This window comes from Ptychodera flava, chromosome 4 (genome assembly GCF_041260155.1).
Source record: "Ptychodera flava strain L36383 chromosome 4, AS_Pfla_20210202, whole genome shotgun sequence".
Classification (NCBI taxonomy): Eukaryota; Metazoa; Hemichordata; class Enteropneusta; family Ptychoderidae; genus Ptychodera; species Ptychodera flava.
Window position 1 is genome coordinate 3,392,135 of NC_091931.1, and position 16,392 is coordinate 3,408,526.

A 16,392-nucleotide genomic window follows, 5' to 3' on the forward strand; every position below is an offset into this window, starting at 1 on the left:
AGAAATTATTTATCTTAAAAAAAATATTTTAGATGACACACCTGTAGTACTGTCCACCCACTCAACTTTTAGATTCAGATTAATAAATTTAATTTTTGACCTTATTGTCACAAAAGTGGTTGCACTTTACTGTGGAATGACTCATATACATATTATGCATATGTGGGAGCTAAACATGATAAATCTGACAGTTTACTTAGAAAAAAATTAGCATATCATGACTCACTTGGAAAAGAATTTTTCAAAAATTTACAAATGTAAAAAAAATATTCACAATCTGATTGTGACAAACCCCAACTCCCAAGATCTAATAGCCCGTCCCTTATACCTATGACAACACCTGGATGTAAGGTCATGAAGGGGTCATGAAATGGCCAATTCTTTATGGTTTCATGTTTGTTATGCAAAGATGAGATAAGTCTACCGGACTAGTAGTTACTTATTTAATGAGTCATCTAACAGTCAAAAAATTAAACTCTTTCACACTGACTACATTTTTTAATTTTTCATAAGTACACATTTGTAGCTTTCATGGTTTTATTGTACTTTGGCATTAAAAAATGAACAGTATTTTAGAGAAGTGTTTCCCTACAAAATGTATGCTAATTATTACCTAGATTACATGTACATACTAAATATTACTCAAAGTTGGGCCTCCAAAAACACCTCTGTAGGCTCTTTGTAAGTATGTGTATTGTGTATGTGTCTTTTGGCATGTACATTTGACAACAGTGTGTCCCTGTCAAAATTTTCAACTGAGGACAATTGCAGAATCTAACAGAAATTATAGTTGTTATTGATATGTAGGGTAAAGTTTAAGTTGTATTTGTCCTGGTTACATATACATACAAAATAAACTAGAAAGCATTTGCAAGCAAAAGCAAAGTTCCAGAGACCAGAGCAGCGGAAGAAAAGAGAATGTGTGACGAAGATTGGTGCAGAATGAAAGAGTGCTTGGGATTTTAATATGCATGCACATACCTAGGCTATAGTGAGGGCTGAAGTTCGTAGAGCAGTGCATCATGGTAACTGTAGTATGTCTGTATGATATGGGCATTGTAGATGGCAGAGTTGGTAGACTTGACATAGATATGGTCTAGGAGGCTGCCTTTGAGTGTAGTTGGTTTGGTGATAACTTGAACAAAGTTGAACTTTGACATAACCTCTTTGATAGGGTGAACTTGTTGTACAAGGAGATTTTCAATTACAGTACAATGTAGCTGCAATGATTGTGTAGCGAGAGGTCGCTTGTTGAATTTTACGTTGAACGCAAACCCTACGCTGCGCTACAAGGCCCTATGCCATGGGCGATTGGTCAATCAATTTTCCCGAAACCATTTGGTTTCGCCACAAAACCAGAGATCAACAGTACGATCGCCTACTTTTGGGTATGGTTCACGTTCAACATAAAATTCAGCGAGCAATCGATCTCTAGCTACAATCATTGCAGCTAAGTAGGCGACGATACATAGCGGTAACAACAGAATAAAACTAAAAGCAAGGCAGTCCAGGGAATTACAGTACACAGATTACAAATGCCTACATGTACGGTTAAAAACGCAACAGATTCATAGGGGGGGGGTGACAACGCACAGAAATGTATATCAGACAAGGGGAGACATCGAACCTAGGCCGTTGAACTTGAAAACCGAGGCCACATGGCTACCCACTCAGCTCCGGACAATCAACAAAGAAAGCCTCATATACCGGTATATGTACATATATCTTCGGCAAAACTTATAAATGAATGTCATCATACATTCACTTTCTTTGTAACCAGTGTTTTATTTCGTCAGGTAATGCTTGGCCTTGATCAGAATGCATAGCAGCAAATGGCACAAACACACCAACTTGGCCTTGGATTTGGAATGTTTAAAAATCTATCATTAATAATGGCTATTGGAAGTAAATTTATCATTTGAATGTTTTTAATATGCTCTAACTGTAACTTTTAATTTTTCCAAGGCAGAATAGCAAAAACAAACAACAAAACAATTGTAAGGTAGCTATGATGATACATTCCATGACCATCAAAGATGCGTAATTTCATTGATTTTGATATGAAGGCTGATGTGATTGGCAAATTTAGTTATAACAATCATAAATGATGTAACGGCAACTGTACATGTATTTGGGCTTGACAAGTTTTATTATCTAAAGAAACTAGAATGAAAGTGATCTGGATAAGAGCTGATGAACCATTGAACAGCCATTAATGGTCTGAAGTGGGTAATTTGCATTTGATTGTACAGGCACATTGATGACCTTGTCCTTGTACTGCCTGGTTATCAACATTACTGTGAATTCATTGTCTAACCAACACATGCATAAATCAATTCCACAGTTCAAGGACAGTTGAATTCAAGATATTTCTCTGTGATGTACATGTACATGCTTCAGTTGAAATGCAAAGATCATTCTAATTCAGCCATTTCTTTTATTTGTTTGAAAATCCAACAATAACCAGCAATGTAGAGGGAAAAAATGACAATCCAACACAGCACACTGCAAATGTGCTAATCAAGTTTGGGTTTGAATGTTTCATTTTTCAACAAGCAGAATTTGGACACTTCAAAAGATGTCATGATAGATGACATGGCTGACATATAGATCCCTGGCTGCATAATCATAGAGTACAGGTAACTGCATTGACCCATGCAAACATCATTTAATGCAACAACATCGGTAAAAAGAGAAAGAATTATTTTGTTTGATCTCCTCTTTCAAAAAATAGAGTGCAACAATGATTTCATCAATATGTAGTTGAACTATCAGCTCATCTTTGATGGCAGCTAGATGATGGAAATATCAATAAGCAAGCAGACTTTGCAGGCTCTATTTAGAAAACATGGAAGTGACTTGCAGTACTGTGACAGTGTGTCATCATATTACAAGAAACAGTATTGCTACAAAGGTACTACAAACCAAATTACATGATACCAATTTTATACACATTGTTCAAAAGGCCTGAACAGACACACAAACAAGATAAACTTCTACTCATCCAACATATGTGTAACTGTGCTTTCATTCATTCATTCATTCATTCATCACATAGAAGGTACATATGTGTCCCACAAAGATTAGCCTGTATCATCTAGATGCATTTCATCCAGTTTTTCTGATTTAATACTTTACAATACATATTGATCTGTTAAGTAGCAAATTGTGAAACTACTCTGCCACAACAGCCCTGCTCCCATTCCCTACCTTGGATAATAAAACAATACCTGCTCTGTACAAGAAATTTATACCATCAGGCTTTGAAATTTGATTTTTGGTCATAGCAAGAATTGAGGCCCTGGCAGCAACATCAGAACATGAAACTTGAGTACTCCCCAGTCCCCTCTACGTGTACAACACTTGATTGTTCTACATGGAATTCAGTACATTTACAATGGATCAGACAGGATGTGGGTACTGGGTGCTGCTCGGTGTCCTTACATAACAAAAACTTATACAAAAATTAAATGCAAAGTTCTCTAAATATGTGTGGTTCTTTATTTCTATTTGTGTAATCACAACAAGCAAGCCCATTTCTATACAGAGGCTCTGTTGAGCATTGTATGCATGTTATAGACACCATACAACGTAGTACAACACACTGACGTGTGATACCATACAATGTAGTACAACACACTGATGTGTGACACCATACAACGTTGTACAACGCACTGATGTGTGACACCATATAATATACCTGTAGTACAACACGTACACACTGATGTGTAATGTTCCACATAGTGCATTTCTTTCTACAGTTACACATCATTTGGAGGAACATTCACTGATTTCAACCTTTCACACTGAAACTGTATCTTGGGTTCATAATATCTGACAGTGTAGCTGTAACTGGTCAACATGTACCATCAAAGAAGGGCAGTTTTGCTGCATTCCTTATTCACCTATACTTGAATGACAGATTTCTCTGAGTTTAAAATAACAGTACTAGCATTATGACAAATCCATAAATCTCCCTGTTCTATAAAATAAGGAATTTCTTCATAATTTTATATTTACATATAGATACATTTCTGGTATGCACTTTATTTTGCGACACATAGCACATGGAATTTTGAATAGCAGTAGTGGTTCAAGTGCAGGAAAACCTGAGTAGGAAAACTGGATAGTTCTTTTATACACATTTCCTACATAGTTTTGAGGGTCTGGCCCACAGACTAATAGTTCAAAGCTGATGGCATAGTAAATCAAAACAAATATTGAATATGTTCCTTTTTCATCAAACTATTACTTGTTTGCATGTGCATTTTTAGCCAGATTGTTAAGGTAGAACGCACCTCGGGGACAGACATTCGGACTCTCAAACTTTTACAGTTCTCTTCTGATATACCACATGTGGGGGTTCATTTTAAAGCTCTTGGTGAAAGAAAACTTTTCACCGGCTTAGTTTTTTGAAATTCGAACATTTTTATTTTTCGCCATAGAGTTAACACAGGGATGGCGGCCATTTTGAATTTCTAATATCAGTAAATCTTGGGTTATTTGTTTCTCTAGTACCAAAATTTGCACGGTGACCCCCTATTTTTATTCTTGATTTTGAAAGAGAATGATTGAAAGATTCCTTGAGGAAAGTTAGAGCAAAAGTTTAAGTCTTTTACTTTCGAGGTGCATAATATTATATAGGGCTCAGCCCTTGGTGTCGCGCCAGGGGTTAAGATTGGCAATGTTATTTGTATTGATTCATGATAAACTATAATTGTTACTTCATAAACGTTTATATGAAAACTATGCCCAGTTTCCCTCTGATGAAAGCAGTTCACGTACTTACACGACGTCAAACCCTGCAGCAGGGCAGGTATAGATTTTCTGTAGCGTGTAAAAATTTTGGACAAAAATTGGCAATTTTTACAATGATAACAGCCTATGGCGTTAAACAAGGGACGTATTATGCAATAATTATCATTGCAATGGTAACCGCACTGCCCACCTTCCACTTGCAAGCTGAAAACTATAGCGTTCCGTCTAAAAACTTGCAATTTTTTAATCTAATTATTGACACAGGGGGCGCTCTTCTATAATTCAATCCCAGCATTCTTTGCGTATGCCCCGTTCATATGCACGACAGTTTTCTCCGTTTATCTATATCAACGATACTTTGTATCAGCGACAAGGTGTATAATAACATTTACTGGCTAATAAAAGAGGTATATTTTATAAAAGGCATGTTATATCATGGTAATTTGTTTCGTATTTGTTTATTTACGAGTACTCAAAAAAAAAAACATGGCGGCGCCCATCATGAGAAAGAAGGGTACACTTCCGGTTAGTCGCATAGTATATTATGAATAAGCGCATGCGTAGTCAGTAAGCCGCTGGCGCGACTATTACCTTAAGCACCATTTGATCACAGCAATGGTTGTTTACAAGTGTCTGTGACTGCTATAAGCTACAGAAGCACAAATTTACATATAGAGTCTACTCTTCCATGTACATCATGTTGGAATAACACAAAAAATTACACATATTGCAGGATTTCACATTTGATTAGCGATTACCAAGAAAGTAAAGAGTCAACAATATTCTCCTTCACTGTCTATGGTTTATAATTCACTGTCCTCCTTCACGGTCTATGGTTTATAATTCACTGTCCTCCTTCACTGTCTATGGTTTATAATTCACTGTCCTCCTTCACTGTCTATGGTTTATAATTCACTGTCCTCCTTCACTGTCTATGGTTTATAATTCACTGTCCTCCTTCACTGTCTATGGTTTATAATTCGCTGTCTCCTTCACTGTCTATGGTTTATAATAGTGCATAGACTGAATTCTCAATGCTTTATCCTCAAAGACTGTATCATTTAATATGTACACTGTGATATCCACACATGTGCTTTAATAAAATAGACTTCATTAATTAAGTTTCCTTCAAGACAAATGACTATTCCAACACATTTATTTCAAACTATACAACTAAAGAGAACTTCAATCAGGATTACAGTCATCACGGATGATGAAAATAAAGGGAACATTGAAAATTTCAGGGGGCACAGAACCAATTCAGATAACTGAACACTTTGTATAATTGACATTCAGATACATTTATCAACTGTTTATTGAACTTGTAAATGTCAACCAGTGTGAACTACTATTGCAAAATCACAAAGACAATTTTCCTTTGAAGATGTCTCTAATTTGCATTACACATTCGTATGGAAAAGAAAGTAAATGTCAAAATTTACATATTTGTCAAGCAATTAGGAAAGTACAGGGAAATACATTCTACATGTTCACTTTGTGTAAAGATTTCTCCGTATTTGTTTTTGTGTTACAACATTTTCTTATAATGCAAGCCATGCGGTCGAGTGAAAGGTTATGATAGCCTACATATTGGATTTAACATGTCAGACTAATACAATGTCATTTACTGAACAATGTCATTTACTGAACTTGATGTAAAGGTTGCAATGCCATTTCATTGATAGTTGAGTTTTTGAAAACAAAAGTAATTTTAAAATGTGTTCAGGATTTGCTCAAATAGTTCCATGTATATTTTACAATGCCTCTTCATGTTCTTGCCAGACAAACAGTAATTATGAATATTTGTCAGTCATAGAAGGACATTCTGTTTAATAATTGTACAAATTCAATTTTACATCTCTGAAATTCAATTTTACATCTCTGAAATTCCATATCAAAACATTGACCTCTAAAATACATGTATTGCTGACGATTCATTTTCTGGTCTTTCACAATCTAAGAATATGAATTAATATACGGACACTGCCGTACTTCTAGTATAGGATAAAGCCCGAGTACGAGGGCTCTTCTGGTATATAAAGTTCAACCCACGATAAAATGTCGAGGCCGCAGGCCGAGACATTTTATCGTAGGGTTGGACTTATATACCAGAAGAGCCCGAGTACGAGGGTTTTATCTGACTTAAAAACTATCGCCCCCAACTGATATATTTTCGTTTTCAATGTGTTTACGTCAACCGTCCCCTTTGTCAATGTAACATGTTTAGCAGGGCATGAGATTTGAGGCGAGCGATCGCTCCGCTCGCCTAGCGCTCGCGCAAATCAAAATCCACGCGAACGATTTTCCGCTCGCGTGGCAACTTGGACAGGACTGCGACATGTTCACAGAATGAATGCACTGCAAAAAAACTGGCGTCTGAGCACGTGTTCATCATCGGAATGACAGGCTACAGCCTGCAGACTTTCAGCTTCTTTTTTGTAAAAATTAATTAAATTGTAGCGAACACATGAACAAGAGAAACAAAGGCCATGCGTACGTGTGCCAATACCGTGTCTTCTATTTCTAAGCTTTGCTATACACGGTCCCTACAGGGGATTAGCCCACAGGGACGCGTTATTTTCCCAGCTGTGTCATGCGCACGCTGCAACCCCTTGCGAATTTGGGTACTATGAATAGTTGTACACACACTCTTACTCATAAGAAATCCAAGGGTGGACACCGAACTAGACCGTTTGGGAAAATCTACATTGTAACAGGTTATATGCCAACAAAACCAATAGTTATAGCCATTTCTTACGTCAAATAAACGATTTGTCCGGTAACATTACCAAATAGTGCGTTTGTCATTTGAAACGGAGTGTAATTTCGCTGCTTGAACGAAGGGAAAACTGCTCTGTATGCAAATTGCAGGTCGCGATGTCGCAATAGATTTCTCGAGTGCTGATTGGCTATGAAGTGCCGGCTTTCCTATGACGTAAGTATGTGCAAATACAAACATTGCAAACGACGTCCCGGTGTTTCAACCCGGAAGAGTGGATCTCGCACAGTTTTCGACTGTTTCATGGTATTAAAGTAAGACATATGCGTACAACTAATTAAACCGAAGTGTGGAATATTTTTTGGGTCATTTTTTTCATATTTCAGTGATTTTTACTAAGGTTCGAGCGCGAGTCGTACGTGGTAACGTACAGACCGTACGCGTTCCGATGAACCACGCGCCACCTGTCCAATGACAGTTTCCGTTTGAAATGATTGACGTACAGAGCAGTTTTCTTTTAGGTGTCCGGTTTGTGTCCACCCTTGGTGTTTTATATAAGAACAGTGGCAAAGCACTTAATCTTGAAAATACTATTTTTATAATCAGACGGAAATATAAATATTCATTAATAATTGATATGTTATTGTGAACAAGCAAACACGGAAAACAAATGTTGTAAAAGATCGAGTCATAATGTTCGAAAATGGGTATTCATAGTACCAACATTCGTCATTCGAAAGGTAACGCGTCCCTGTGGATTAGCCGTGGCCGTGGCTAGTAAAACTCATCAAATTGTGTTGCTTTATATGCGATGTCTGTACAGAGTACGCAACCAGGACTATATTGAACGTAAGCCTGGCATCTGTCCGGAGCGGGCGCTCCCATAGATCATTACAGGCAATTCATTCAACACGAATTTTGCGATCCACCCTCATTTGTTCGTACTTATTTTCTTGAAAAGCGTTTAGCTGACTTCATAATTAGGAAGAACCGTATTCTCGATGAATTAGAAGCACAGAGATTTCGACAAGAATTGAATATGCAGTTTGGAGAAATATTTGAAGACGTTGATGCACGATCGCCGCTCTCATATTATGCGTACTATGAAAACCTCCTCGGAAATACGGCGCGCAGTTTCTACGCCGAAAACAGCCGATTTTGAATCCAAAACTTGCACTGATCTTCGTTTTCGAGCACACCCCACCTCGCCTAGGTACACGATGTGCTCAGCCGCGCTTATAAACTTAGCCAAAGCCTGATTTTCTCTCTCTATGCGAGGGAACGTTCGTATCCGCGCGGCCATTGTTAATCTCATTCAACCCATGAGCACTCGGGCGAAAACCAGCCTTGCAAACAAAGAGCATCGCGATATCGAACTTCAAAAGTAGACGTTCTGAGAGGAGTGCAACAAGAGAAAATTGTGAAGTATGTAAAACTTCTGAAGCGATGAAAAGAAAAAATTATTTTGTCAACAGAAAATCATCATCGTAGATTGTAATTAGCTAAGAGATGGTTATAAATAATGTTAATTACAGAGTGCTATATCGATAGTGTTACCGGTATATCATAGCACAGCAAGTTGTCTGTATTTTGTGACTTGTCCAGTGATCAGGACTGTATTGCCGATACTGGTTCTTACTATAATAATACTTACATTAAGTTCCTATAACAAACAAATATAACAAAAACAAAAAAAAAGAAAAAAAAGTAAAAATAGATATTCTCAATTAGAATGCACAAGACACAATTAACGATTTCATAATTCTTTTTATTTGCTTCACTCTCCCTATGCATTTCAGGGGAGTAGTTTTATCACTCTCGTAACACTCCCGCAGATAATTTTAGGAGAGTGATTTTCAGCTCACCAGCACTTTTTAAATCTCATGCCCTGGTTTAGGATATGAATTAAAACTTTTATTTGTGAAAATAGCCTTCCAATGTAATGGAACATCCTATAAATGCCCTAGGCACCCTAGGCACAGCAGATTTTGTGTTGCAGCTGGTTTCCGCTGTGTTACCAAATTTGAATATTAAAATGTACCAGATGTCTACAGAATCTGACATGTTCACTTTTGATTGGACAGTACTCTACTACGGCGCTGTCATTCGTTTCTGGAATTTGGTGTCCAAGGCTTTAATGAGTCAATAAAACACCCTAAATTGAGCACTCTGATTGGTCAATCAACAGTAGATAGTTTTAAATTGATATAAATATGTTTAGTATCTTGATTGACAATGGCCATTTTAAGTGATTTCACACACACAGAGGAATACGGTATTTGAAATGTTGCAGGTTTAATCAACAGTTCAAACTGAAAATTCTTTAGATCACAGATTGGACTTACATAACTACAACTTCAATATCTTCTGATGTCATGCACTTGGAATGTGTAATTGTACTCAAATTCTATATGCAAATATGTTGAACATACAATTATTGTTCCTCAGATTTTTGGCAAAGCTGCAGAGGCGGAAAGCAATTTTTTTTACCACCAGCAAAATCTCCCGCTAGTTAAATTGTCATTGATGACTTGGAGTCCAGATCTTAAATACTGTCCACAATAATACAGGCATTACATACACAAGCAAAGTTGACAGGACAAAGTCTGAACATTTCCACGTTCCAGAAGAAAACAAGAAGCTGTAAAGATAAGCACCACAAAAATGCCCTAAAAGTTGCAATGCGGAAGCTATATTATATGCTGCAATTTCAAAAAAAAATTTCCCAATTGGCTAGAGTAAGAGCAGTGTCTCCAGCAGGCAATCAATTATTCTTCCTGGCCATGTATAATTTTGGTTCACTTTTAATTAACAAATGTTGTAAATGGTGTGACATTGTTTGATTCCTTTCATTCTTACCATTTGATACAACTTTACTGTACACCACTAGTATCATGCACCCTTGCTGGCATGGAAGTCCTTAACGTTTTCAATTTTATTTATCAAACAAAGAAAATTGGACTTATTTTCGTCAATTAAAAATTATTATTTTGATATTTACATGTGCAATATACATTCACATTCAAATACAGTATACATATGACTCGCAGTGTTCTCTGCAGCTATGAAAAACAGAGGGGTGGCCATTCATATGACAATGAATAATTTGCATATTCTTTTGTTGTGAAAATGTATTCTTTTGTACAGTTATTAACATATGATTGCTCCAAAAACAGGAGTGGCCTACCCCTAAAAATCCCCTTCAGAAGCCTGCAAGAGGGTAGATTTCCAGTCACCTGACAGTGTATATGTATTGTCTGATGCATAACATTGGCAAGTGATTTATCATTATAGTTGATAACATTTACATTTCATTGCTGACTATTGTTATAGAAGGAACTTCAACAATAATAATCAAAGTCATACTTCCTCAAAGAGCATGTTCAGAATACCTTTAACCTTTCCATAGATATATACATCTGATGTTCATATCAATACATTATCAAGCTTTTTACACACCTTATCAACCCATGACAATAGAACTCAGAATAACAACACATGGGTGTACATTCAACACAAAGAATGACATGGATGTAGAGAGAAGATTGAAACAATAAAGCCATGAAATGGAGGGTGCCGGTTAAAAACCACTGTCAAATAACTCTCAATACCCATGAAATGATGGAGGGTGAGGGTTAAAAGCCACTGTCCAATGACTCTGAATACCCATAAAATGATGACTCCAGGTGGGGGTTAAATGACACTGTCAAATAACTCTCAATACCCTTGAAATAATGGACTCCAGAAGGTAGGGGTTAACCCTTTTCCTGCCAAGTCAATATTTCACCACAAGGTCACGATGGTTAAAATTAATGAAACACAACATATTCCATATGGTGAGTATTTTAACATAATACTGTACATTTGAAAGCTATTGAAAACATAAATACTGTAAACTTGATGTTTTTGGACTAAAGATGCTACAACAGACCAAACCAAGTGGGTGAAAATACATCATCTTTTGGCTCAATACCGCTTTTCACTGACTTGGCTGATGGGGAAGTGATACTGTCTGGCAGGAAAAGGGTTAAAGGACACTGTCAAGTGATGGTCCCAATACCCATGAAATGATAGAGGTGGTCACAGGATGGGCTTAAAAGCCACTGAAAATGAAGGTAGATACTTTGATACAATCATTATGTACAGCCCTTTGTTCAGTGAATGGTGAACTACTCTTACAAACAGAGAAGATTCAAACAGGTACATCAGGTATACATTGCAAATACTGTACAAGAGATGTACAACTCACAAGAACAGAAAACTATCCATTTCTTACACAATGTATAATCCTGCCAAGTTCATATGACATCATCAGGTCAAGTTGATTAAAACTACGTGTAAGTAAAGCATAACAAATTGTTCCATATGTTGCATTTCAACGAAAAACTTAATATTTGAAGGCCCTGGACACATGAATATTGTAAACATGATTTTAATGGACTGTGGCTGCTTTAATATGCCAAGCCTACTTGGTGGATTATATATGGTTTTGGCTAAATATTGCTTTTACTGACTTGGAAAATTGGCAGGTGAGGAGACGGGTTAAACAACCAAGAAGTTTGGTTTATATTTACCAGTATCACTGCAGTGTCAAGTAATGTTTGCCCTGACTCTGACACTGAAAACATTTCAAATTTCACTGAAAATAGATAGCTAAGAACCACACATAATATTTTCTGAAAAGTAAATAGACCAAGCAGGACGGGGTACTTTGTTCAGGGCAACATTTTTATAGCTGTAGAGAAAAATATATATTTCTAAACCTGAAACGAGACAACATAATTCATACATTGAAATTAAAACAATACACTGGTGGAACTGGCAGAGAGAAGAGACATGATTTCCTGAGTACATCGGTTTCTATTTTACTAATTTTCATTGGACAGAATCATCAAAGTAATTGATACTGAACAATAAATATCGGTAAGTACATTGTCAATTTTGTGATGGTATATGACAAGTCACTGTCTCGCCATGTTGCCATACCTGCCAGATATATTAATAACTATTCTTGCAGCAGTAGACATGGCACCATTTTATACAGAATAAAGTTTACATGTCTAAGATGAGCTCATTGAACATTGACTATGACAGTGACAGTATTTTTGTCCTGTCCTCTACCATTTGTATCTCACTGAAATGTGTTTGTGATAACAAGCCGCCCACTTATCCTTGCCTTTATCAAGAAACAACACAAGATAAATGTACAAATATTTCCATTATTGAGACACTAATAAGTTGTATTTGAACTTCGACTGGCCATGGAAATGTACAAGTTATATAACAAGGGTCAATATTTTCTGATTTGAATCTATCAAATAAGTAACTTGATTGAGAATGTCAAGAATCTTTATATCTGGTTAATCACTGGTTCCATGTGCTTCTCATCGCAGAGAAAGTTGTATCTACATGCAAGGAATATTCTACACTGTCTGCGATGCAATGCTAAGAGCAATTATTTCATTAAAGGGAAATATGAAAATATGTACATACACAACTTCAAAGGTGTAAAATAAGTGGAATGCCCAATGGCATTTACTCACCTCGCAATTGTTCATCATCCATGTTAAAGCCACATACCCTACAAAGGTTTCTTGTCCAGCGACGCATATCCTCTTCTGATGTAGTCACAAGATAAAATGTTCGTTTTGATGTCACAATCGTAAATACATGTGACTCTTCTAAGTTCCTCCTATTTTCAAATTCCAATCCCTCAGCTACTTGTGAACATTTACTCAAGTCTATTATTCCTTTGGGCTTTGTTGCCCATTCATTTTTGTAATACTCCAAGAAGTGCTGCTGTTCACGTTTCTTCAGCACGCACCATCGATCTTTCCAGAATTTCTACAGAAACAAGATAAACATTCAAAATATTTGTTTTCTGTCGAACTTGAAGAAATATCTTTGACAAAAAATGTTCTAGAAGCATGAAAGACAGCTTGAAGGCAAAAAATGGAAATAAACATCAAAATGCAATTGTTTGCCTGGCCTGCCCATGCAAAATGTGACCACAGAAATGAATAAGGAAAAACTATTTTTATTCATACGACAGGATATGTATGAAATATAACTACACTGATAGTATCACACTTCAAGCATTTCGTGGTTTATTCAAAAGATGGTATTGATTTGCCTAATATTCAAAAGGTGCACCCACATACTAGTAATCCATACACTAATCATCCTTTAATACCTGTTTTCAAAACCTACACTGTTATTGTAAACAAAGTGACTTTCTCCCCCTCCCCATCCCAAACACCTTCTACCAACTTAGTAACTACAGTTGATTACAAATTTACTATTTCTATGCATTACTGCCTTGGTAAAGTAGAACAAATTTATTCAGATAATATGGACAATCAGTTACCATAACAAGCTATATAAACTTTCTCTTTTAATCACAAAATGTTCAGCAATTTTCAGTTTTGTTGATGGTCTCAGTTATAAAATACTGATGCTCTAAGAGCTTTCACATCAGTAATCAAGGCCAACACTGCTAACAAGCTGTACAGTCAGGTACCAATGTTAACCCTGTATCTTAGGCTTTCTTACACAAAAGTAAAATGCAAATATACACTTCCCCCAATAGCTCAATCTGTATACTCTGAAGATACTATAGGCATTTAATATATCTCATCGGTATCTTCTCCCTGCTTAAGTTATGCTTTTGTAGACAGGTACTTTGTATCCACTTGCAAGGGATGACTAACAGCTGTAAATTGGTTGTGTGTAAACACATAAAACTCCACACAAATAACAATGTGATAGGTTTATGAAATATGATTTGAAGTATATGTATCTGTATTATTCACTGATTTGCATATACCGGTATGTCCAGTTCAACAGTATGAAAGATGATCAGTTCAAAAGATTACCAGCTAATATGTGTACAGGTTATTGGCTGGTTACAAGTGTTGAGCTGGAATACAACTACTTTACTTAATTGTAATGAATCACTTTATATGAGAATATGTTCATCACTTTCTGTGACATTGTACATAACAACTTTCATCACGATGCAAGGTCTTGGATGCAATTTGCAAAGCAGATCAAATGCTCACAGAACACTGAAGTTGTCAGACTGCTTATTCACACAGTATTTAACAATGGTGAGCAGTGCAAGGAAGACATTAGTATTGGTGTGAGGTTATGACTAGAATACTTGATAACATGTACATGTAAACACATCTAAGTACACAATTGCACCCATTAATTTACATTTAGTCATTATGCCCGCAGAATGTCTTTGCTTGATGATGCTGCCATATAAAAGTCATATGCAAAGAGCCATTGTGGAAATTGTGAAAGGAACTTGAGGAGAGAATAACAGGAACACAGAGATTGTGAACAGCGCTTGAATGTCTGTGGTCCGATAGGAAAAAAGACAGAAATAGAACAGCAAAGGAAATAGGTTTTTTTTCAAGCAAATTTTGCTGTAACAAGAGATAACAACATTGTAATGTTACTATTGTTATGACTAAGCTTTCAACAGCTACATGTAAATCCGCAACTTTTGTCACCTTATGGAGATGTAATTAAGAGACAGGCTAATATATTAATAATGTGAGTATTATTTGCAATACACGGGACATTCATAACATCAAAGGGCAGCTGTATAACTAACCTGACCCCAAGCAGTACATGTAGCTAGAGGCACTCCCTGCCAGTACGAAAGCAAGTTGCAGCAGTATATATACAAGTCATGTACGTCAATGCCCCAATATCAAGGATGGGATGCGCACAGAGACAAGTATGCCAACCCAAAATATGGAACATATGAAAAAAGAAGAAAGAAAAAATAGGGTCATGGGCAAAAATTATTTTACGATCATGACCAGAAAACATGACACACATACTACTGAGTACTTGCAGAACGTTCACTCTATACAAGTAGGTTAATGTTATGAAACGGCCCTGGAGTGTTCACGGTCGACATTATCAACATACAGCAACAATCAATCAAAACAAGTATTTGGGTAACAGGCAGGGTAGTGATTCAGTTTCGAAAATAAGGGTCACATACGTTCATCACACTCACACCCCGCACAAACAACACCAGGAACTAGGAATACAGCAAACATGATGTCAGGATTTCTTGGAATTTACAGTTAGCCTTTAAGCATCGGGATCCATTTTGAGGAAACAGACAGGGAAAGTAAATGCAACATAAAATACGACAAAGACTGCGACACATTAAAGTAAAGATGAGAGAAAAGCGGGATGTCGTGCAGTGTGCCTCTGTTCACAACATCGTAAGTGGTACACACACCATGTACTGTACATGTCAATAATAGGGCTGAGATTATGTCTGTGGTTGGGCTCTAAAATTGCAGAGTTAAAAGTCCTTGTCTGAAAACAACGCACTGTGTGAATGCAGAAAATTTTGAAAAGCGAAATGTAAATGCCAAAAACAAAAAGATGGCTTCAGAATATACGATAAATCTATCAACATAAAATCACTCTTATGACTATGTAAAATTTCAACGAGCTGTGAGAAACGCCATCATCACTGACAACAGAATTAGAAAATAGCAACACTATGAGTATGAAACAAGACTTACCCCGAACGGCATTTTGCCTGCGGGAGGTGACTTCTTCAGCCATCCCGTACATACAACTTCCTCCGCCATGAGAATGCAACTATCTGACGATGTCGTCCTGACGAAACATCGATAACCATGTGTGAAATCGGTTAAATTTTCGCCGACGGAAGTACAGGTACAGCTATCTAAGTCCTAAACTTCATACAGTAGACACGATTGCGTGGGCCAAGGGAATGTGAAACACAGACATTACATTACTATGAATAATCGCGATATTCGTAAAATCGTATTTATAAAGGGGCCTTGAAACAAAAGAATTCTTTATAATTTATCTTTAAATGTATTATATATAATATATATAACGACGATACA

At 36.6% G+C, this 16,392-nt stretch overlaps 1 protein-coding gene across 4 annotated transcripts in view; it reads right to left on the bottom strand.

The window, feature by feature from the left end:
* The window catches only part of LOC139130697 (GRB2-associated-binding protein 1-like), a 32,742-nt gene extending 16,471 nt beyond the window's left edge, over positions 1 to 16,271 (bottom strand). The window contains exons 1-3 of one of the 4 annotated variants that reach the window (XM_070696449.1): positions 16,039 to 16,257; positions 15,102 to 15,137; positions 13,021 to 13,321 (exon numbers count right to left, since the gene is read on the bottom strand). In XM_070696449.1, coding sequence (XP_070552550.1) covers positions 13,021 to 13,321; positions 15,102 to 15,137; positions 16,039 to 16,107 — 406 coding nt within the window. In that variant the 5' untranslated portion in view covers positions 16,108 to 16,257. Of the gene's footprint in view, positions 1 to 13,020; positions 13,322 to 15,101; positions 15,138 to 16,038 lie in introns of all 4 variants that reach the window. The other 3 variants (XM_070696447.1, XM_070696448.1, XM_070696450.1) reach the window with 3 other exon arrangements.
* Positions 16,272 to 16,392: the final 121 nt, after the last annotated feature.